The 23,293-nt window shown below is 37.0% G+C and overlaps 1 protein-coding gene across 1 annotated transcript in view; it reads right to left on the bottom strand.

The window, feature by feature from the left end:
* Positions 1-7,308, bottom strand: part of LOC133043304 (solute carrier organic anion transporter family member 1B3-like) — a 60,738-nt gene extending 53,430 nt beyond the window's left edge. The window contains exon 1 of the mRNA XM_061124132.1: positions 7,219-7,308. Coding sequence (XP_060980115.1) covers positions 7,219-7,308 — 90 coding nt within the window. The remainder of the gene's footprint in view (positions 1-7,218) is intronic.
* Positions 7,309-23,293: the final 15,985 nt, after the last annotated feature.

Genomic DNA, 23,293 nt, shown 5'->3' with positions numbered 1-23,293 from the left:
TGGGAGGGGAGATCGGAATGGGGAACACATGTAAATCCATGGCTGATTCATGTCAATGTATGGCAAAAACCACTACAATATTGTAAAGTAATTAGCCTCCAACTAATAAAAATAAATTAAAAAAAAATGTGTGTGTATGTATGTATATGTATATATATACACAACTCAATATGGATATATATATATACATATATATATATATATATACACACACACACACACACACACAACTCAATATGGAATAAAAAGCTGAATGTAAGACCTGAAACCATAAGACATCTAGCAGAGAACATAGGCAGAACACTGTTTAATATAAATTGCAACAATAATTTTTTTGGATTTGTCTCTTAAGCTAAAAAATTTCAAGCAAAAATAAACAAAGGAGATATAATTAAATCTAAAAGTCTTTGCACATCAAAGGAAGCCATGGATAAAAAGAAAAGATAGTCTATAAGATTTGAAAATCATATGACTGGCGAGGTATTAATACCCAAAATACATAAATAGCCTATACAACTCAATATTTTTTAAAAAAATAATTAAATAATTGGCAGAAGATCTGAATAAACATTGTCCAAAGAAGACATACAAATGGCCAACAGACACATGAACAGATACTCAACATCAATAACAGATAAATGCACATCAAAACAACAAGTGTAAGATATAACCTCACACTTGTCAGAATGGCTATCATCAAAACAACTACAAATAATAAGTGTTGGTGATGATGTGGAGAAAAGAGAGCACTTGTACGCTGTTGATGGGAATGTAAATTGGTGCAGACACTTACAGTATAGAGATTCCTCAAAAAACTAAAAATGCAACTAATATATGATCCAACAATTCCACTCCTGAGTATATATCTGGAAAAATCAAAGACACTAATTTAAAATGATATATGCACCCCAATGTTTATAGTAGGGCTATTACTCAACCATAAAGAAGAATGAAAATCTCCCATTTATAGCGATGTGAATGGACCTAGAAAATATGATTTGATAAAAACAAATACTGTATGATATCACTTACATGTGCTATTACTCAACCATAAAGAAGAATGAAAATCTCCCATTTATAGCGATGTGAATGGACCTAGAAAATATGATTTGATAAAAACAAATACTGTATGATATCACTTACATGTGGAATCTAAAAATTAATACAAACAAAGGCTTTTTCTGTATAGCAAAACAGAAAGAGACACAGATATAGAAAAAGAACTAGTGGTTTCCAGTAGTGAAGGGGAAAAGAGGAAGGACACAATTAGGTGTATGAAATTAAGAGATACAAACTGCTAAAATAGACAAGCATTAAGTCTTCCCTGATGGCTCAGATGATAAAGAATCTGCCTGCAATTTAGGAGACCTGGTTCAATCCCTGGGTCGGGAAGATCCCCTGGAGATGGGAATGGCTACCCACTCCAATATTCTTTCCTGGAGATTTCCATGGACAGAGGAACCTGGTGGGCTATGGTCCATGGGATTGGGGATTGCAAAAAGTCAGACATGACTGAGTGACTAACAATTTCACTTTCAAGGATATAAGATATAGCACAGGGATTTACAACCGTTATCTTGTAATAAGTTCTAGTGTAGTATAGTCTGTCAAAATACTGAGTCTCTATGCTATATACCTGAAACTAATATAATATTGTGAGTCAACTGCACTTCAATTAAAAAACTAAAATTTAAAAAGAAGCAAGACTCAACTATCCCCTATGTATAAGACTCTCACTTTCTTACTTTAGAACTAAAGACACACAAAGACTGAAAGTGAAGTGACAGGAAAAGATATTCCACGAAGTAGGTAGCCAAGAGTGGTTGTATTTACTTCAGAAAAAATAGATTTTAAGTAAAAATGTCACAAGAGACAAAAGAAGACATTAATATTAAAAATAAAAGAGTCAACTGACCAGGAAGATTTAATAAATATCTCTATCTTTCTATCCCCAACATCAGAGTACCTAAATATATAAACACTGAATGGAGAAATAAACAGCAATACAATAATAGTAGAAATTTGAATACCTCATTTTAAATAGTAAATATAATTAATAAAGAAATGGATAACTTGAACAACATTTAGACCAAATTGACCTAAAAGACATACACAAAACATTCCACCCAACACTAGCAAAATACATATTACTTTCAAGTGTACACATATCTTTGCATTTTCGCCACAAAATAAATTTTAACAAATCTAGGAAGATTGATCTCATCCTGAGTATCTTTTCTATCCACAATGGAATGAAACTAGAAATGAATAGCAGGGTAAAAACTGGAGAATTCACAAATATGTGAAAACTTACAACACCCTCTTGAACAACAGTAGATCAAAGAATGCTAAAAAGAATTTAGAAAATACCTCAAGACAAGCAAAACTGAAATTACAACATACCAAAACATATGGGATGTACACATACAGTACTAAGGAGGAATTTCATACTGATTAGTGCCTATAAATAAAATGAAGAAAGATCTCAAATCAGCCATCCAGCTTTACATTTCAGTGAGCTGGAGGGACGTGGTGTCATTCTCACACACACGACAAGGTGATGACAACCTGGCCATGCACGTACGATTGCCTGCATGGTCCCATGCAGCATGTTTGGAGAGCAGTTTTGAGTTAGCAAGATGGCCTTGTGTACAAAGTAGGTTGATTGCTGTCCAATAATAAAGCTCAGAGAAGCAATAAAAATAATGGTTCAGTTCAGTTCAGTTCAGTCGCTCAGTCATGTCTGACTCTTTGCGACCCCATGAATCGCAGCACGCCGGGCCTCCCTGTCCATCACCAAGTCCTGGAGTTTACTCAGACTCATACCTATCGAGTCGGTGATGCCATCCAGCCATCTCATCCTCTGTCGTCCCCTTCTCCTCCTGCCCCCAATTCCTCCCAGCATCAGGGTCTTTTCCAATGAGTCAACTCTCCGCATGACATGGCCAAAGTACTGGAGTTTCAGCTTCTAGCTACTAATAGTACTACACACCAGATGTTCTACTGTTGTACTTCTATTAGTGGATTTATTTCTTAGCATAATTCTGTCAGTCAGATGCTATTATTTCCCTTTCACAGATGAAAAATCTTAGATACAGAGAGGGTAAATGACTTCCTCTAGGAAAAAAATATATTTACAGGTTTTGGAGATTAGGACCTGGGCCTCTTTGCATGCCATTACTCTGCCTAACTATGAATATGTTAGGTAACATGGTAAGGGGATATTAAGTTGGCAAATGGAGTTAAGGTTGCTAACCAGATGACCTTGAAGAGATTGTCATATGTTCTCTTCGTTAACTCAGTGTAATCCCAAGCATCCTTTAAGCATGGATGAGAGAGTAGAAAATTCAACACCAATGTGATGCAATGTAACAAATATTTGATTGACCATCACTAGCTTTGAATATAGAAGAAAGCTATTAAAGTTTCTAGAAACTGGAAAAGACAAGGAAATTAACTTTCCTCTAGAGTCTACAGGAAGGAACACAACCCTATCAACACCTTGGGTTTAGCCCAATGAGAACTATTTCAGACTTCTTGACTTCAGAATTGTATGATTATTACACAGCTGTAATAAATTTGTGTCATTTTATTCCATTAAGGACATAGATATGCACACACACCTATACATAGGTGTGCATTTGCATGTCAGTGTCAAGTGGTGAAAAATGCTGTGAAAAAAAAATCAGTTTGGTTGAAGAGTTATGGATAGGAAATGTTATCCGTATATATGGGTGATATATATATATATACATATCATTGTTTATATGGGGTGGTCAGGGATGAGATAATGTTTAAACAGAGATTTGAGTGAGATGAAAGTGCAAGATATGGGAGTATAACATTTCAGATGAAGAAACAGTAAGTACAAGTTTCTCCAAGTCAGAAGTGCACTTTGCATCTTGGGAAATAGCAATAGGACAGAGGCAATGACCCAGAGGAAGACTGTGGGATAGGGATTCTGTTGGTGGATACAAATGGGATAGTTATCTTAATGATTTCTGGAAAAGGAATAGGAATGAAGGTAGACTGAGACAACTTTTACTTTTGCCCTGTTATTTATATTTCTTTGAAGATGATGCATTACTTTTAAGCTTTTAAAGAATTTTCATTATGACACAGCAGTGCAAGAAATCTGAAGTACAGAAACAGGTATAAAGATGAACAGCGTACGGGCAGGGTTTTCATAGCCTACTTGGTTCTGCTCAAAAATTGAGGGAAAGGAGTAAGAAAGAATCAAACCATGCTGTTGTTTGTTATTCAAGATTATTTGCTATCTATTTGCACTTTTACACATTCTACATGCTGAGTCTATATACACACCTCAGAAACAACATGTGCATTTGTATGTGTGTGGGCACATATGTTTGCTTGAAGCTGAATTATTTGGTGTGAAGGGGAATATTTGGAAGTATAGAATGACAAAGATTATTTAAAAATCCATTTATAAATCCATGCTTACCAGAACATCTTGAGGGTACTAATATTATGGAAACTCATAGATACTTTAGCAACATGGAGTACAATTGAGATCATGGGATTTCAGACTGCCTGAGTTCAGACCTTGAATCCAGCACTTACCAGCTTAGGGACCTAGAGAATGTCATTCAACCTCTTAAAAAAGAATTTTTTTTTCCCATCTGAAAAGGGATATAATAGCACATGGCTGACTGAATTGTGATAATTAATACACCCACTAATAGAACTAAAACAGGCTTCCCTGGTGGCTGCATGATAACAAATCCACCTGCAATGCAGGAGATGCTGGTTCCATCCCTGGGTTGCGAAGATCCCCTGGAGGAGGGCGTGGTGACCCACTCCAGTATTCTTGACTGGAGAGTTCCATGGACAGAGGAGCCTGGCAGCCTACAGTCTGTAGGGTCACAAAGAGTCAGATAACAACTGAAGCACCTGAGCACACAGACACGCAGAACTGAAACACTAGGACAGAACTTCCCTGGTGGTACAGTGGAGAAGAATCTTGCCAGTGCAGGGCACATGGGTTCAGTCCCTGGTCTGGGAATGTTCCACATGCCGTGGAGCAACTAAGCCCATGCACAACTACTGAGGCCCATACACCTAGAGCCGTCCTCTGCAACAAGGGAAGCCACCACATTGAGAAGCTCCATCTGCCATAACCAGAGAAAGCCTGCACAGCCAGTGTTCAGTTCAGTTCAGTCGCTCAGTTGTGTCTGACTCTTTGCGACCCCAAGGACCTCAGCACATCAGGCTTCCCTATCCGTCACCAATTCCCGGAGTTACTCAAATTCATGTCCATTGAGTTGGTGATGCCATCCAACCATCTCATCCTCTGTCTTTCCCTTCTCCCACCATCAATCTTTCCCAGCTTTCCCATTTTTCCCTATCTTTCCCATCAACTCGTTTCCAATGAGTCAATTCTTCGCATTAGGTGGCCAAAGTACTGGAGTTTCAGCTTCAGCATCAGTCCTCCCAATGAATATTCAGATTGATTTCCTTTAGGATGGACTGGTTGGATTATTACACCTCCAATGTAACCAATAAAAAACAAAAAATAAAATACTAGAATAGTGTCTTGCATAACAGTAAGGGCTCAATATACTATTTTTGTGATTGCTTCTCTGGTCTTTATTATTGGACTGCAATTAACATGCTTTATACACACTGATGACTTGCTAACTTGAAGCTTTTCTACAAATATGCCGCAAGAGACTACACAGGCAACTTTATTTGCTTTAGGTGGTTTGTTGTCATCTTGAATACATGTGCAAATGAAATCACTATAACTGTCCATGTTTAAAAGCAAGATAATCCAGCACATCATACTACCCCTCGACAATACAATTGTTCCAAATGCATTAGCCAGTAGCTTCTCCTGGTGACTGCTTCTTGGCTTAAATATTACTTAAATATTTCATCAGAATAGACTTTACCAGTAATCTCTAAAAAACAAACAGACCTCATGTTCCCTGGACAAAGTTAAAAAATACCTTATATAACATGATTGCAATTGAGTTTAATCTCTGGTCTTTATTCAACTAGATAAAGCTATAACTTTGAAGAAAACATTTTAAATAATGATTAGGCTCCTCTCTCATGGGATTCTCCAGACAGGAATACTGGAGGGGGTTGCCATGCTCTCCTCCAGGGGATCTTCCTGACCCAGGGATCAAACCCGCATCTCTTATGTCTCCTACATTGGCAGGCAGGTTCTGTATTACCACTAGCACCTCCTGGGAAGCCCTATGGGGGTTTAAAGGCTTTATTACCATATGTAAAATAGATAGCCAAGGGGAATTTGCTGGATGGCTCAGGAAATTCAAACAGGGACTCTGTATCATCCTAGAGGGGTGGGATGGGGAGGGGGATGGGAGGGAGGTTCAAAAGGGAGGGGATACATGTATACCTATGGCTGATTCATGTTGAGGTTTGACAGAAAACAACAGAATTCTGTAAAGCAATTATCCTTCAATAAAAAATAAATTAAAAAATGGCTTTGATTCAAGAGTTTTCCATTTACAATCTAGATGACTTCATGCAAACTTCTCCATTTCCCTTTGTCTTAGTTTCCTTATTACTGTGCTCAAGGATTGCTTTTCCCTGTCTGCGAAAATCCCAATACAGTCTATATCATTCAGTGTTTCACTGTTTTGTGACAAAAGCAAGATACAGGATTATCACCTTTATCCATTGCATACAGAAAAATTAACTGACCATCTCAAGTCATCAACTAGGCTTTTGGGCCAGGTCTTTTAGTTATTACAGATCTCTTTTCCATCAGACTATATTATTTAAATTAATAGAGCAAAATTTCTATTTTTTTAATTAAATAGGTCAAGACCACAAAGTGATTCACAAGACTGATAAATCTTCTCTGTCAATAGGTCACATATAAGATTTTTTAAAAAATATATTATCCATTATACAAAGACTACTTTTATTCAAATCATATTTTTTATAAGTACCTTTTGTTCCATCAGGAATGAAGAGAGGATACCAAAATCTTTCTAAATTTTCAACATTAATAAATTCTAAGCCAGAAATATCACCAAATAAATATTTTTTCTGATTTAAAGACTGATGTATACCAAGATAAGTATCATTCTATATTTTAAGGTATGCTTCTTTCAAAAACTCTAATTTGAAATATAATGTTCTTTAAAAAGACTGGCTGCCTTTTCTTGAAATAAAAATTCTCCCTTTACTTATTTTGGTTTGAAAATACAAAACTCATTCCACCTTGAATCCATTGCAGCAGTTTCTAGTTTTCTTTTTCTCAGAAGGTTGTGCCTCTGCTGTCTTATCCGAATGATGATTTTGGTCCATCATTGAATTGCATATATCATGTGAATGTTTTCAATTGTTGTTGATATTTAGTTCAAAATGATCACCTTTTGAAAGAGAAAAAGTATGTTTTATTTCACATTAACAATTCAGAAATTAGAAAAACGTCATGGTCAACATCCATCAATCAATAATTCCACAAATATTCATGTAGGATTTATTATGTCTTGATGAGGCAGAAATTGCTAGACAGTCTAAGACTCTGAGACCTTGGTTCTTTTTTAATTTCATTTTTTTCCTCTTCCCAAGTAAGCATCTCACTCTTTGTTCCAATTACCAGGCATTCAGAGGAATGCCTCCTTGGTCTGGAGGGTCATAAAACATTCAGACCAAGGATAAGACAATCATTACCTGCTGTCCAATTTATCAAGTGGGGGATCCCCCCAAAACTCCAAGAAGACCATTAGCTCTTAAACATACCTTTCGTTACTAAATAATGGTCTGGGGTCTTGAGAAACGGTTGAGGGATGGCATCACAATGTCTGGAGAAACTGAGAAATGTGCGATCCAAAAAAGCCATAAAAATGACAAACTGGACTTTGCGACACTCAAACTGATTGGTCAAAAACGATGTATATTAAAGTCACAAGCCAACCAAAGATATACAGTTTGATACTAGTAAAGATACAAAACTGCTGTAATCCCTGCCTTCTGGGGGCTCTTCACCCCCTCTCAGTGTCTATGCTGTGAGCTTTGTATCTCTATCCTTTAAAATAAACTTTGCCTGTGTGAGTGTTTGCAAGTTTGCAGATTTCATTCTTTGGCTCCATGAACAGAACTTGGGGTCATGTTTCACTGAGCACTGAAATGCAAAATGAACGGGAAGCACAAATACACGCACACACACACACACACACAAATTTCTAGTTTTAGTGAGATTATAATTTAGGAAGATAAGTTTATAGAGGGAAACTTGAGTCAACAAATAAGGTAAAATAGAGTCATACGCTAGATTAGATTCAATAAATTATTAAAAATATCTATTAGAAATAAAATGTGGGGACTTTCCTGATGGTACAGTGGATAGGAATCCACCTGCCAGTGCAGAGGACATGGGATTGATCCTGGTCCAGGAAGATTCCACGTGCCATAGAGGAATTAAACTCACACCACAACTATTGAGCCTGTGCTCTAGAGCCCTCGAGCAGCAACTACTGAGCTAGGAAGAGTAGTCCCTACTTGCCACAACTAGAGAAAATCTGTTCACAGCACAGCCAAATAAATATTTTTTTAAAAGAGAAAGAAAATTTTCTTACATTTTCTGCATATCTACATTACAAAATCTAGGAAGACAAATGTATGTTTAATTCATCTTTGCATACTCAGTCGTGTCTGACCCTTCGAGACCCTATAGACTGTAGCCCACCAGGCTCCTCTGTCCATGGAATTGTCTGTGAAGAATACTGGAGTGGGTTGCCAATTTCTTCTCCGGGGAATCTTCCCAATCTGGGGATCACATCTCTTGCCTCTCCTGCACTGGCAGGCAGATTCTTTACCTCTGAGCCACCTGAGAAGCTCTTAATTCATCTTCATGTCTTTACAAAGTGTCAAACACTGCCTTCCACATAGTAGATAGTCAAAATGAGCAGAAAAAACAATGTAATGAATTATAATTAGAATGGCCTAAAAAGGTTTCATAGAGAAAATACTTCTGGAACCAGGCTCAAAAAGCAGGTAGAGTTTGGACTTGTTAAAAAGAGCTTAGTGTACTCTAAGTAAGTACCTCTCAGAGAGTCTATGGTCATGCCTAACATCACCATAACTGCAATTCCACTTTATTTTAATTAGTTAAACAGATCATTCCTTTTCCTTGTATCTCTACTACTTTCCCAGACAGACTCCTTGTCCTCACCTCTCTCCTACATATTGGGGAAAATATCCAGATAAAAAAGTTGGAAAAGTAAGCACTTTTACCTTATTTCTGGAAAAAGATTAAATTGTAATAAATCACTACAAATTAATTAAAAGAGTGGAATATCAATTCAGAGTTGACTCTAAACACCATGACATTTTAGCCTGACCTGTACTGGTGGTACTGAGGGGGGAGAAAAAGGGAAAACAGCACTCACTAACTTCTTAGATCTTTTAAAGGTCTGTAAATAACTTAGTAATTTTAATTAAATAACTTTAACTATAATTATCAGGCTAGCCATCTTCCTGAATTGGAGAAGGGAACTGATATTTTTGAGTCCATAGTTTGTGCCGGGAACTGGGCTGAGCAGAATTTTTTCTCATTGAATCAGACATAAAATTAACTTGAAAACCTATTTCCTCCCCTTGAGTCAAACTTGAGTTGAAACAAGTAACATCAAGGTGGGTAAGTAGCTTTGAAACACATCCCATTTCTCAGTGTTTACCAGCTAACTCTTCAACCCACATTATCCAGTTGGAATCAAAGAAATCAAGAGCAAGTTTAATAATTCTGTATAGTCAGTGATAATAATTGCCTTGTGGCATGTTTTGAGAAGATAATCAGAGGTTCATATTTTCAGACTTGAAGTTCCACTTGGATAGAGAGTAATAGAAATGGGACTTCAGACTTTATTGTTAAATCATCAATGTCTGATTTTCTGTCTTTTATTTTCAAAAACATAAGCCTAAGGCTCAGCTACCTCTAGAAGATAGGTTTGAAGGACTTAGAATATAAGCATGTAGAAGACACACAGCATAAAATGTGTAATATTTATCATGTCCATCAAAACAATTTTTATCCTTGATATTTGTTGAAGTTTCTCAAATAAGAGAAACAATGAAGTTTGAGAATTTCAAAGGTTCTTTCTTACCTGGACTTAGGATCCCACAGCAACAGCCACAGGTCTATCCCTTTATCTGTTGTCAGAGTCTCTTGCTAAATAGATAGCTGTTATTTGTTTTTTTTTTTTTTTAGTCCAATGATGATTAACTATCTTATTAGGTCATTGTCCTTGGCAAATAGAAGAAAATTTACTATTTATTATAAGAATCTCCATTGCACACATATTTAAAAAATTTATAATGTCTCAGAAATTACAAATTATTTGTATATAAATGTTTTAAAAAATTAAGCTTTATTTCTGAGAATAAGTTATATTTGCTTACTCAGTTTGCATATTTTTCTTTAAAAATACAAATACAACAGATTATACAAAGTATTAAAACTCTTCCATATAAAGAAGACTACAAGGCAATTTTTAAAACTTGTCTATAGATTGCTTGAATAGTCAAAGGATCAAATACACTGTTTTTGCTTGATTCTATTTGTTGTGAATGTTGCTCAGTCATGTCTGACTATCTGCAACCTCATGGACTGTAGTCTGCCAGGCTCCTTTGTCCATGGAATTCTCCAGGCAAGACTATTGGAGTGGGTTGCCATTCCCTTCTCCAGCATATCTTCCTGACCCATGAATCAAACTCAGGTTTCCTTTATTGCAGGCGGATTCTTTACCAACTGGGCCACCAGGAATCCCCCTTTTGTTTGATACTTGGGTGCAATTCTAACATGTGTCTGGATACCAGATGTCCCATGTGGAATAGTAAAAGTGCCAATTTATTATAAGATAGATTTTCTAAATGACAAAATTTTTTAAAGACGATGGAAGTCAAGACTACTTTGCATGATAGATTTCTTATATCAATGTCTGCAGAAAGATAGATCACACGATTTCTATTAACTTGGTTTTTAGAGAAGGGGAGAGCTTGATCCTGTTGAAAGTTTTCTTGAGGAGGTATGCAGTTTCATCTTCTCATTCTTTCATTAACTCACTCAAACATTTTTGAATCCTTATTATACCTCTTTGACCCAGTCACTGGACTCTGTTCCGGAGGTGAACAGAAGTTAAGTAAAAGTGAAAGTGTTAGTCACTCAGCTGTGTCCAACTCTTTGAGACCTCATGTACTGTAGCCTGCCAGGATCCTCTGTCCATGGAATTTCTTAGGCAAGAATACTGGAGTGGGTAGCCATCCCCTTTTCCAGGGGATCTTCCTGATCCAAGGATCAAACCCAGGTCTCCTTCACACATACTGATGTAAGTGTCAACTTGAAAAATTGTCACAACCTAAAAGTTGAGTGTTATGTTTATTTGGTGGGAATTTTTAGGACTTTAAGCATGAGACGGTGACTGTAGCCATGAAATTAAAAGACACTTGCTCCTCGGAAGAAAAGCGATGACAAACCTAGATAGCATGTTAAAAAGCAGAAACATCACTTTGCCGACAGAAGTCCATATAGTCAAAGCTATTATTTTTCTAGTAGTCATGTACGAATGTGAGAGCTGGACCATAAAGAAGGTTGAGTGATGAAGAACTGATGCTTCCAAACTGTGGTGCTGGAGAAGACTCTCGAGAGTTCCTTGGACAGCAAAGACATCAAACCAGTCAACCCTGAATATTCATTGGAAGGACTGATGCTGAAGCTGAAGCTCCAATATTTGGCCACCTGATACAGATAGCAGACTCATTTGAAAGGACCCTGATGCTGGGAAAGACTGAGGGCAAGAGGAGAAAGGGCGACAGAGGATGAGATGGTTGCATGGCTTCACCGACTCAATGGACATGAGTTTGAGCAAACTCTGGGAGACAGTGAAGGTCAGAGAAGCCTGGAGTGCTACAGTTCACGGTGTCACAGAGAGTCGGGCATGACTTAGCTTCTGAACAACAACAAGCCCAGGAGACAGCATCTCAGGTTACCCTGAGAGAACTGCTCTGAGGAGGCAGGAGGAGGAATCAGGTTATAGATACGTTTGCAAGAAAGGGCAGGTAGTCTGAACATCAAAAGATTATTGTTAATAAAGGAAAAACAGATATCTCAAGGAATTTAGCGCTTTTCTGTGTATGGGAAGGTAGAAGAGTTTGGGCTCATTGAAATCATTCCTTTCATATGCATCTCAGCTATCTAGGCCAGTATCTGGTGTTTTCCACCCCTCCCCCAGCTCCTCATTGCTCACCTTAGGGAGTGACTAATGGCCGCTTGATAGCAGGTATTGTTCTTCCTGGGCACCCTCAGGGCTCAGAAATTCACATTTGGAGTCCCAGAATCATGGATGGCTGTGAAACCCTTATTTGTTTATAGGACAGAAATACTCTTGTTTATTTCTTTTTTTTTTTTTTCCATTTATTTTTATTAGTTGGAGGCTAATTACTTTACAGTATTGTAGTGGTTTTTGCTGTACATTGACATGAATCAGCCATGGAGTTACATGTATTCCCCATCCCGATCCCCCCTCCCCCCTCCCTCCCCATCCCATCCCTCTGGGTCATCCCAGTGTACCAGCCCTGAGCACTTGTCTCATGCATCCAACCTGGACTGGTGATCTGTTTCACGCTTGATAATATACATGTTTTGATACTGTTCTCTCAGATCATCCCTCCCTCGCCTTCTCCCATAGAGTCCCAAAGTCTGTTCTGTACATCTGTGTCTCTTTTTCTGTCTTGCATATAGGGTTATCGTTACCATCTTTCTAAATTCCATAAATATGTGTTAGTATACTGTATTGGTCTTTATCTTTCTGGCTTACTTCACTCTGTATAATGGGCTCCAGTTTCATCCATCTCATTAGAACTGATTCAAATGTATTCTTTTTAATGGCTGAGTAATATTCCATGGTGTATATGTACCATAGCTTTCTTACCAATTGGTCTGCTGATGGGCATCTAGGTTGCTTCCATGTCCTGGCTATTATAAACAGTGCTGCGATGAACATTGGGGTGCACGTGTCTCTTTCAGTTCTGGTTTCCTCGGTGTGTATGCCCAGCAGTGGGATTGCTGGGTCGTATGGCAGTTCTATTTCCAGTATTTTAAGGAGTCTCCACACTGTTCTCCATAGTGGCTGTACTAGTTTGCATTCCCACCAACAGTGTAAGAAGGTTCCCTTTTCTCCACACCCTCTCCAGCATTTATTATTTGTAGACTTTTGGATAGCAGTCATTTTGACTGGTGTGTAATGGGACTCTGATTTCTCATAAGTAAGATTCAAACCTTTCTTCTCTCACATGAATAAATAATGTATATTATATATGTTTTATACATGTATGTTATTTATTATGCAGCATACTTAATATCATATATGTATGGAGATATGTGCATGTACATATATATAGCTATTATATAGAGATAGCAATGTGAATGGATATGTATGTACATAGATATGCACATACACATGTGAATATATATATGCACATACTTATACTGTAATGTGAAGATGTGTAGGTGAAAATATTGTTATCCCTTATCTCTTCTGCAGGACAATCCTTGATACAACTGCAACAATATTTATTTAAGCCCTGTATCGCAGTTATTTGATCGATTAGTTCTATCCTGGCTTATTCTTGGAACTGATGGAACCACAGAAAGAACAAGAAAGTGCGGAGGGGAAAGGTTTAGGAAATCTCTAATTTCTCAATTAAAGGTAACTGAGAAAAGAAGATCTGGGGCTGGGAAGATTAGGGTTCAGCCTCCCAAATATTCCTCAGCAGAGTCAGCACCTATAGCAGTTGGGGTCCCACACCAGGAGATTCTGATTCAGTTGACCAAAGATTATGATTTCCTAATAAGCACTCGAGTGACCTTTTGTGTGACACCCGATTTTGAAAACCACTGTAGCAGAGCTGGAGGACGTTTTGAATTGATTTTGTGTGCTTCCCTTTCATTCAGAGCTGGGATACAGTTTAGGTGTTCCTATGCTAATAATGTTCTCTCTAAATTTCTATTCTACTCTAGTTGCACCACCTTGTTTTGAGACAACCGTAGAAAGAATGACGGTAAACTAGTTAACTAGACCCTTTCTAATCTAATCTAATCTCTGGTGAAATTCTGGAGTGTTTCCAGAGATCAAAGAACGTTTGCTCTTTTTCTTGCGTGACTGTTTAAGCACTTAGACCATTCTCCTTGTGTGACTTGTGGCAGAATAAAAGTGGTCAGAGGAAAGACATTGCAACAGTTCTTTCAAGATCAATACTATGCTAACCTCCATAGGTCAATAGAATTGCAAAATTTCCTAAAAATAACCTTATTGATATTTACTGCAGACATAATCACCCCAGTTCTGATGATATGTTATAGTCTTTGAAATCTGATAGACTTTGATGCCAATGTGTCTCTGCCACTTGCTAGCAGTATGAACTCAAGTAGGTTATCTAAACTTTTCTGAGCATTAATATCCGCATCTATAAAGTAGGAAGACAATACTTGGATTAAGGATTAAATAAGATACATAAAGTGCTTTGCACAGTACTTGACAAATTATTGATTCAATACTTAATAAGATTCATTGTATGACATTAGTGTATTATAAATATTTAAAGCAATTACTTCTTATGAAATGAATAAAAATAAAATCTCTAAGACACACCCACAGCAGGTTTTTTTTTTTTTTCCAGAAGCTTTTTATTTCCAGAGTGCTCAGATGTGTCCACAGGCATTATTGAGTGGGGAGCCTTCAGGCTCAAAGCCAACCTGCAGTTGCCTACTCCAAACTTCTCTTGGCAATGGTCAAGAGACCGTTCTGTAACACAACATTATAAATCAATTATACCCCAATAAAAGTAAATTTTAAAAAAGAGGTGGGGACTTCCTTGGCAGTCCAGTGGCTAAGGCTCTGCTCTCCCGATGCAGGGGGCATAGGTTTGATTCCTTGTCAGGGAACTAGGATCACACATGCTGCCCCAAATCCCGAAAGGTTTTTCAGCATGACCAAAAAAAAAAAAAAAAAAAAAAAAGGGAAAATAGTGGAAAAATTATCTTGGAAAAAAGTGGGAAGCACTAGGAGGTTGCAGACTCCTGGAAAGAACTCACATCTTTCTACCCACCAAAGCTCTGGCATCATCATGATTGATCTTACTGTGGCCATCATCTCTCTTATGTTGATCACCACCACAAGAAGCAAGGGATTCTCTGATCATGCTTGTCAGCGCCATTCTAATTCCCACGTGACTCTGCACACACCTGTATTTGTCCCTCATCTCCTATCTCTCTCTCAGTTCTGAACTGAGATCCTTCCCTATGAGATTTTTTTGGAACTCATGAGTAATCCCAAGTATAATTCCCTTTACCTTCAGCCTCTTTCCTGACACATTTTGCCTCACATTCTTGCTCTCACTTAAACTTGGCCTTTCCCTGAAGACACTGCCTCTCTGGCTGCTGTGATCAATGCTGGATGCATTGTTCTCCATTTTACACCACATCGGAAACACTGGTTTCCAATTTGCTGCTTCCCCCTTTTTTTTTTTTTTTAAGGATTTTTTGGATGTGGACTATTTTAAAATTCTTTATTGAATTTGTTACAATATTGCCTTTGTTTTATGTTTTCATTTTTTGGTAGGGCTGTGAGGCATGTGGGATCTTAGCTTCCCAATGAGGGATTGAACCTGTACCCCCTGTATTTGAAGGTGAAGTCTTAACCACTGGACTTCAAGGAAAGGCCCTCCTTTCTGCTTTTAAACCTTCCCCTTTCTGAACCCATCGTTATGAATCTCATATTTAAAGACCATCACTTCTTCATTATGGAATCATCTACCAGTCCTTGAGTCGTTCCTACTTCTGCCATGAGTTTCAGCTGTTGGTTCCAAGCCAATTTCTCAAAGTATCCCTGCTGTCATAACTATTGGTAATGTCAATGGTCATGAAGAGAATCCTTCTAATCCTTCCACTTCTTAGTTTTTCAGCTTTCTCTTCTCCAATGGTCTTTCTTCTATCCACTCCAATGGACATATCTTAGACTTTGTCACATCAAAACTGCAACTTCTCCCTACTGCCAGCTACAAGGATTGGATCTCCACTATCTATGTTGCCAGCTCGCAAACTGTAGCACTCTAGATGCAACAGTGCTTTCTAATGACCAGGATCTATCTGACTATTGATGGATTCTACCAGAGATTTCACTGTGCTTTATTTCATGTTGCCATTTCCCTCCATATCTGGGTTAAATTTAATGGTCACGGTTATCCCTTTCATCCATATATCTTCAAGTTATTTATGACCTTGGTATCATTTTAATTGCTTGACAAAACTACAGCCTGGATTAACTACAACTCTCAGATGACTCTGTCCATCCGTGTTGCTGAACATGACTAAAGGAAAATTCTCAACCATGTTGGCTTTAAATTTATGATCATGAAGTTCAAGGTGGGGGTCTTTCTTGGGCTTAGGTATCATGCTGCATTTTCCCAATCCACATTTTGCCTTCTCAGTAACTATTTTGCACTTTCGTCTCTTTCTCCTCAAAACACTAACACATCCTTTCCTATCTCCACCTTCAAATGATGATGATTTCACTAACAAAAGTGAAGAACAACTTGGGAGCTGGTGATGGACAGGGAAGCCTGGCATGCTGCAGTCCATGAGGTTGCAAAGAGTCGGACATAACTGAGCGACTGAATTGATTGAATGAAGAACAAAATTTCCCAAATCTCCTTTCAATGCATCTATTAACCTGTAGCATCAGTACCACATATTCTGTCTTGATGAACTGTCTATGCTCTAGCTAAGACCAACCTCCACTTGTCCACTTGGGCTTCCTCTGGTGTTTTCAAGGATACCAATTTTTCCTTTCTAAAGAATTGTTGCCTTCAGCATATATACATGCCATCACTTTTTCATCTTCAAAAATCCCTCTTTTGATCCCATTCCCCTTCCAGGTATCACTTTATTTTTGTGCCATTTTTACATTAAAAAAAAATCTTCTCAAAAAGCTATCTATAATTACTGTCTTCTATTCCTTCCCTCACATTCTCCCTTGAGTATACTTCCATCAAGTTTTTACACCCAATTCTTCACTCAATTATTCTTGCCTAATTTATTAATTACCTAAATGCTACATGTAATGGTCTTCAGCTGACTAGACCTATTAGCAGCAATTTTTCCAGAGTTGATTATTTCCTTCTCCTGAAAATACTTTTCAGGATACTATCTTTGGTGATTTTCCTCTTAACTTACTGCTGCTGCTGCTGCTGCTAAGTCACTTCAGTCGTGTCTGACTCTGTGCGACCCCATAGATGGCAGCCCACCAAGGCTCCCCCGTCCCTGGGATTCTCCAGGCAAGAACACTGGAGTGGGTTGCCATTTCCTTCTCCAATGCATGAAAGTGAAAAGTGAAAGTGAAGTTGCTTAGTCGTGTCCGACTCTTAGTGACCCCATGGACTGCAGCCTACCAGGCTCCTCCATCCATGGGATTTTCCAGGCAAGAGTACTGGAGTGGGGTGCCATTGCCTTCTCCATCTTAACTTACTAGCTACTCCAATTCTACATCATTTACTGACTCCTTTATATACTTTGGCTTCTTAAAGTATTTCAGGGGACCTCCCTGGTAATCAAGTGGTTAAGACTTTGCTTTCCAATGCAGGGGGGAGCAGGTTCAATTCCTGGTCAGAGATCTAAGATTCCACATGCCTTGGGGCCAAAAAAACCAAAACATAAAAAAAGCAGTATTGTACCAAATTCAATAAAGACCTTAAAAACTGTCCACATCAAAAAATCTTTAAAAAAACAATTGAAGTGCCTCAGGATTTGACTGTTCTATTTTAATGCTCTCATTTTTCTCATGTCTTTAATGCTATCTATGTGTTGCTAATTACCAAATTTTTATCTCTGATCAAGACTTCACTTCTGAGCTGTAGATTTTTCCTTTGCCTGCTCACCATCCCCTTTTAGCTGTCATAGACATCTCACACTTAGCATTTTCCAAGTTGTTCTCATCATTTCCCATTCCCAAACCTCATCGCCTGTACTATTCCCAATTCCAGGTGGCTCAGTGGTAAAGAATCTACCTGCCAATGCAGGAGACACAAGTTCAATCCCTGGGTCAGGAAGATTCCCCTGAAGAAGGAAATGGAAACTCACTCCAGTATGCTTCTCTGGAGACTCCCATGGGCAAAGGAGGCTGGTGGGCTACAGTCCATAGCATCACTGAGTGAGTGAGCATGCACTCATCTTTCTAGTTGCACACACACACATACTGGAATCATTCTTGACTCCTCTCTGACACCATATCGGGCTCTAATATAAAAATATATCCTGAATCTCGCTGTTTTTTTTTTTTTTTTTTTTTTTTACCACCAGCAGTTATCACTTTGGTCCTGAATTACTGCAAGACCCTTTAACTTGTATTAAAAGTTACCTTCTTTACACTCACCCTCCTCCCCCCCTCTTTCCCAACCTCACTTCCCGGTGTAAACTTTAATAGAGCAGCCTGAACCCTCATGTCAAAACAGGTCGTCTTTTGACACTGCTCTCCTGAAATCCTGCAATGGCTTCCTACCTTACTCAGCATAAAAATCCAAAACTAGCCTCAAGGCTGTGTAAGATAGAGATCCTATAGCCAGGATCTTTGTACTTGCTGTTGCTTTTGTCTAGAATGTTCTTCTCCAGATATTTGCCTCATCATCTTTCATCATCATCATCATATTTCAATACCCATCTGAATGATACTTTCTCAGTGAAGTGTTCTCTGAAAATTATTTTAAATATTATCTCCTCTGACCTCAGTATAGCTCCTCACTAATTTATTTTTCTCTTATAATTCATCGTATTATGAATTTTAGTCTTTAGAGGTCTTCAGTCTAGGGTATATATTCTCTTGGAGAAATGAGAAGGCTTTCCAAAGGTTATGCAAGCATAGATAATGTTTTAGAGAAAAATAAACAGCTTTATTGAAGAATATTGGATACACAGTATACTGTTTGCTCAGTCACTCAGTTGTGTCGACTCTTTGTGATCCCGTGGACTGTAGTCCACCAGGCTCCTCTGTCCATGAAAATTTCCAGGCAAAAATACTGGAATGGGTTGCCATTTCTTCCCCCAGGGGATCTTCCAACCCAGAATCGAACCTGAGTCTGTTTTGTCTCCTGCATTGGCAGGTGGCTTCTTTATGATTGCACCACCCGGGAAGCCCACATAGTACACTATACATATGCAAATATAATTTAATATTTTGACATATGCTTTCAATGATGAGACCAAAATAAGGAACATTAAGTCACTCCCAGAAATTTTCTTCTACCTCCTCTAGTATTCCCCAACCTAGACCAAGCCACTGATGCTCTTCCAGCTATACAGATTAATTTATATTTTATAGAACTTTATACTAAGGTAATCAAATTGTATGTACTGCTTTTTGTCTGACTTCTTTCATTCAGCATAATTATTGTGAAATTCAACCATGTTATGTATATCAATAGTTTCATTTCTTTCAATGCTAATTAGTATTCTAATATATGGATATGTCACAATTTGTCTACTCACCTGGTTATAAAAATTTGAGTTTTCAGTTTTTGGCCAGTACAAATGAAAGTCTTATGAATATTCATTTACTTGTATTTGTGTGTACATATGCTTTCATTTCTCCTAAAAATTACCTAGCTATGGAATCCCTGGCTTATATGGGAGATTTGTGCTTAAGTTTTTAAGAAATTGTTAAACTGCTTTCTAACACAGTTGTGTCATTTTACATTCCCATCAGCAGTGTATAAGAATTACAGTTCCTCCACATCCTCACTCATGTCGGTATGAACAGGTTTTTTAATTTTAGTCCTTTAGTAGATGTGTAGTGGTATCTAATAGTGGTTTTAATGTACAATTCCCTAATATTAAATGATGCTGAACATCTATCTTATCATGTATTTATTTCCTGTCCATATCCCTAAATATATTTTCACTTTTTCTTTTACTTTTGTCTTGTGAAATGTCTGCTCAAATCTTTCACTCAGTTTTGACTGGAATGTTTTTTCTATTATTGAATTATAAGAGTTCTTTACATGTTTTCAAAGAAGGCCTTTCTTGAATAATTGTTTGCAAAGACTTTCAAGAACAAAAATTTAAAATTTGATAGAGTCCAATTTATTTTTTCTTTTCAGTTTGTGTTCTACATGAGAACAATTTACCAAAATCAAGGCCAATGAAATTGTCTTATTCTGTTCTAGAGATTTTATATTTTTAGTATTACATCTATGTCTGTGTTCCATTTTGCATTAATTTTAGTACAAGGTGTGAGGCAATGGTCAAGATTAATTAATTTGTCTATTATTATCTAATTTATTTAGCATTGTTTGTTAAAAAGATTATTTTTCCCCTGTTGACTTAGAATATTTGTAAAATATCAGTTAAATAAGAATGTGTCGGTCTAGATCCAGACTCTTTATTCTATTCTACTAATTAATATGTCTATCTACACAGCAATAACATAGTATCTTATTTATTATAGCTTCATAATAAGTCCTGAAATGAAATAGTTTAAGTCTTCACACTTTGTTCTTCTTCAACAATGTTGTGGCTATTCTAGGTCCTTGGCATTTCCATATAAATTTTTTAATCTGCTTGTCAACTTCTGAAAAAAAATCTCTGCTGGAATTTTGGGATTGCATTTGCACTAAAGATCAGTTTTGGTATAAATGGTATCTTAGCAATATTGAGTCATACAATTCATGAACATGGTACATCTTTCCTTTGTTTAAATCTTGTTTAATTTCAGCTCAGATTGTTAGTTTTCAGTGTATTGGCCTGTCACATGTTTTGTCAAATTTGTTAAGCATTTCATATTTTATACTATTATTGTTTTATTTTAATTTCAATTTCTGACTCTTCAGTACCAGTATATAGAAATAAAATTGATTTCTGTATATTGGACTTGTATCCTGCAACCCTACACAACTCATTTTTTAGTTCTAGTGGATTTTTTTCAAAGTACGTTTCTTAGGATTTTAAATATAGGTTACCATGGTCTGTGCAAATAAAGACAATTGTACTTCGTTTTTCCTTTCCAATTTGGATCCCTTTCCTCCTCTTCCTTAGTGTACTGACCAGGACTTCAATCCCCTCTCTAGGCTACTCTGTCACCAAGGAAAAGTGGTGAGAGCAAGCATCCTTGCTTTATTCTCAATATTAGGGGATAGAGTTTTTCATAGTTAAGTATGATTCTACCTGTAGGTTTTTGTAGATGTTGGTTAAAAAAAGTTTCCTCTTTCTATTTTTTCTGAGTTAAATCATTAATAAATGGCTTAACATTCAAAGTCAATCAAGGTAATTCACTGCAGCAGTAGGCTAAAGAGACAAAAAATCTCTTAAACATATATTATTTCAAAAGATGCAGAAAAAGCATTTGATGAAATTCTTCATTCATGTATGATAAAAAAAACTTAGCAAATTATGACTAGAATTTTCTTAAGATAACAGAGAGCATCTACCAGAATACCTATCTACTTCATTACTTTTTTATTGGTACTGATGGATAGGGAGAAAATGGGAGATCCAACAAATTGGAGGTCCAATGAATAAGGAGAAAAGGTACCTGAGGGAATTTGAGGGAATGAGATGAAGGTAAAATGTGGAAATCTAAATATATCATTTTAGAGCATTTCCAGATGATGACAGATATTAGAAAATGGTTACAGGATGGGTTTACTGAAGTGGAATAGAGGTGTGCATTTTCTCACTGATCAAAAAGGCATAGAAATTCTACTCAAAACAACAGAGATATCATTTCACCTATCATATTGGCAAAAATCTAAAAGATCAAATACAACCAATATTGATGAAGATGTGGGAAAGCAGGTATTTGCCCACATTCCAGCTGAAGTGCAAATCATGTACGGCCCTTTTGGAAAGCAAACTGTCAGTATTTATTAAAATTTTAAATGTTTAGAAAAAAAAGAAATTCTACTCAAGGCTGTGTTGTGCCTTCAAGGCAGCGCTGAACAAATTTCCTTATGTGATGATGAAAATGTTCATAAGTGGATTCTCAAATGCAGCAGCATTAGCTACACATGGCTATTTAGCACTCCAAAGATGACTAGTGAGAACAAGGAACTAAATTTTTAGTTTTATTTAATTCAGATTTAAGTCGCCACATATATCTAGTAGCTACTTTACTGGATAGCATAATTTCAGGGTATCAATCTGTACTCTTTTGGAGCAGAGGAAGAATGACCTTTTCCTGAGAATGTCACAAAATCTCACTTAAAACATTACCTTTAACTTAATTCTTTGCAAGGATTGAAATGCCAAATCATAAGGCTATTAAGAAACAGAGAAGATAGGCAATACTCTATTACTTCTATTTGCATGTATGATTTCCCTCTCTCTCCTCTTTTCTCTCCTTTTCATATCCTGCTATCTCTCAAGATTAAGGATCAAGCACAGTATCAGATATTGCAATCATTCAATACATGACAGCTATTATGATAGCCTTTTTCTGTTTATAAACAATATTATAATGAACATCTTTAATGTAAGTATTTGAATATGTCTATGATTATTTCTATAGGGTACAATTTTAGCATCAAAATTACTGATTCAGAGAGTGTAAGCTTTTAAAAACTCACTTTTCAAATTGCTTTCCAGATAGATTCCATCAATAGTGGACCCTCCATATATATTACACCTCTCATTTCAGTCATACATGCTTTCAGTCTTACAGTATAGCTGCAAAATGGAAACACTGTTTTTTCATTTTGCATTTTTTGATCATGGACCATATTTATGCTAATTCCATAGGATATTATGATCAAGTCCTTTAACATATTTTATATGACACAGATATTACTTCCTATGTCTCTTTAGTTTACTTTGGCTTAAACTCAAAAAAACATTTTTTCATCCTCAAATGGCAAAGTGTCCTCTTGAACTCCACTGGTATAGCATTTGGTTCACTGTAATAGAAATCCTAGTCATAAAATAAACATCTTTTTTTTCTGGAAATTCTAACTTTCCTAGATAATTCTCAGTTTGTTTGCTCTCCTGCGATATATTATAAAAAGGATCAGTCACAATTTCCAACATTGTTTCTGCAACGACAGGATTCTCCTATTCTCAGCTCCTGCTAATCAAGAGTCCCCTGAAATTCCAGTTATGACCTGACTTTCTTGAATCATCTTGTCCATTTTCCTCAGGCCTCTCTAAGTATGTCGTGTTCCATGGACTTCCTTGTGGCTTCCAACGTCCTCTCGGATGTCTGTAGCCATCTAACAATATTCATAACACAACACACTGAATTATTTAATCAATCAC

This window comes from Dama dama, chromosome 22 (assembly GCF_033118175.1).
Source record: "Dama dama isolate Ldn47 chromosome 22, ASM3311817v1, whole genome shotgun sequence".
NCBI classification, from domain to species: domain Eukaryota; kingdom Metazoa; phylum Chordata; class Mammalia; order Artiodactyla; family Cervidae; genus Dama; species Dama dama.
Note: the sequence above shows the minus strand (reverse complement) of the source record. Positions and strands in the feature narration are given on the sequence as shown.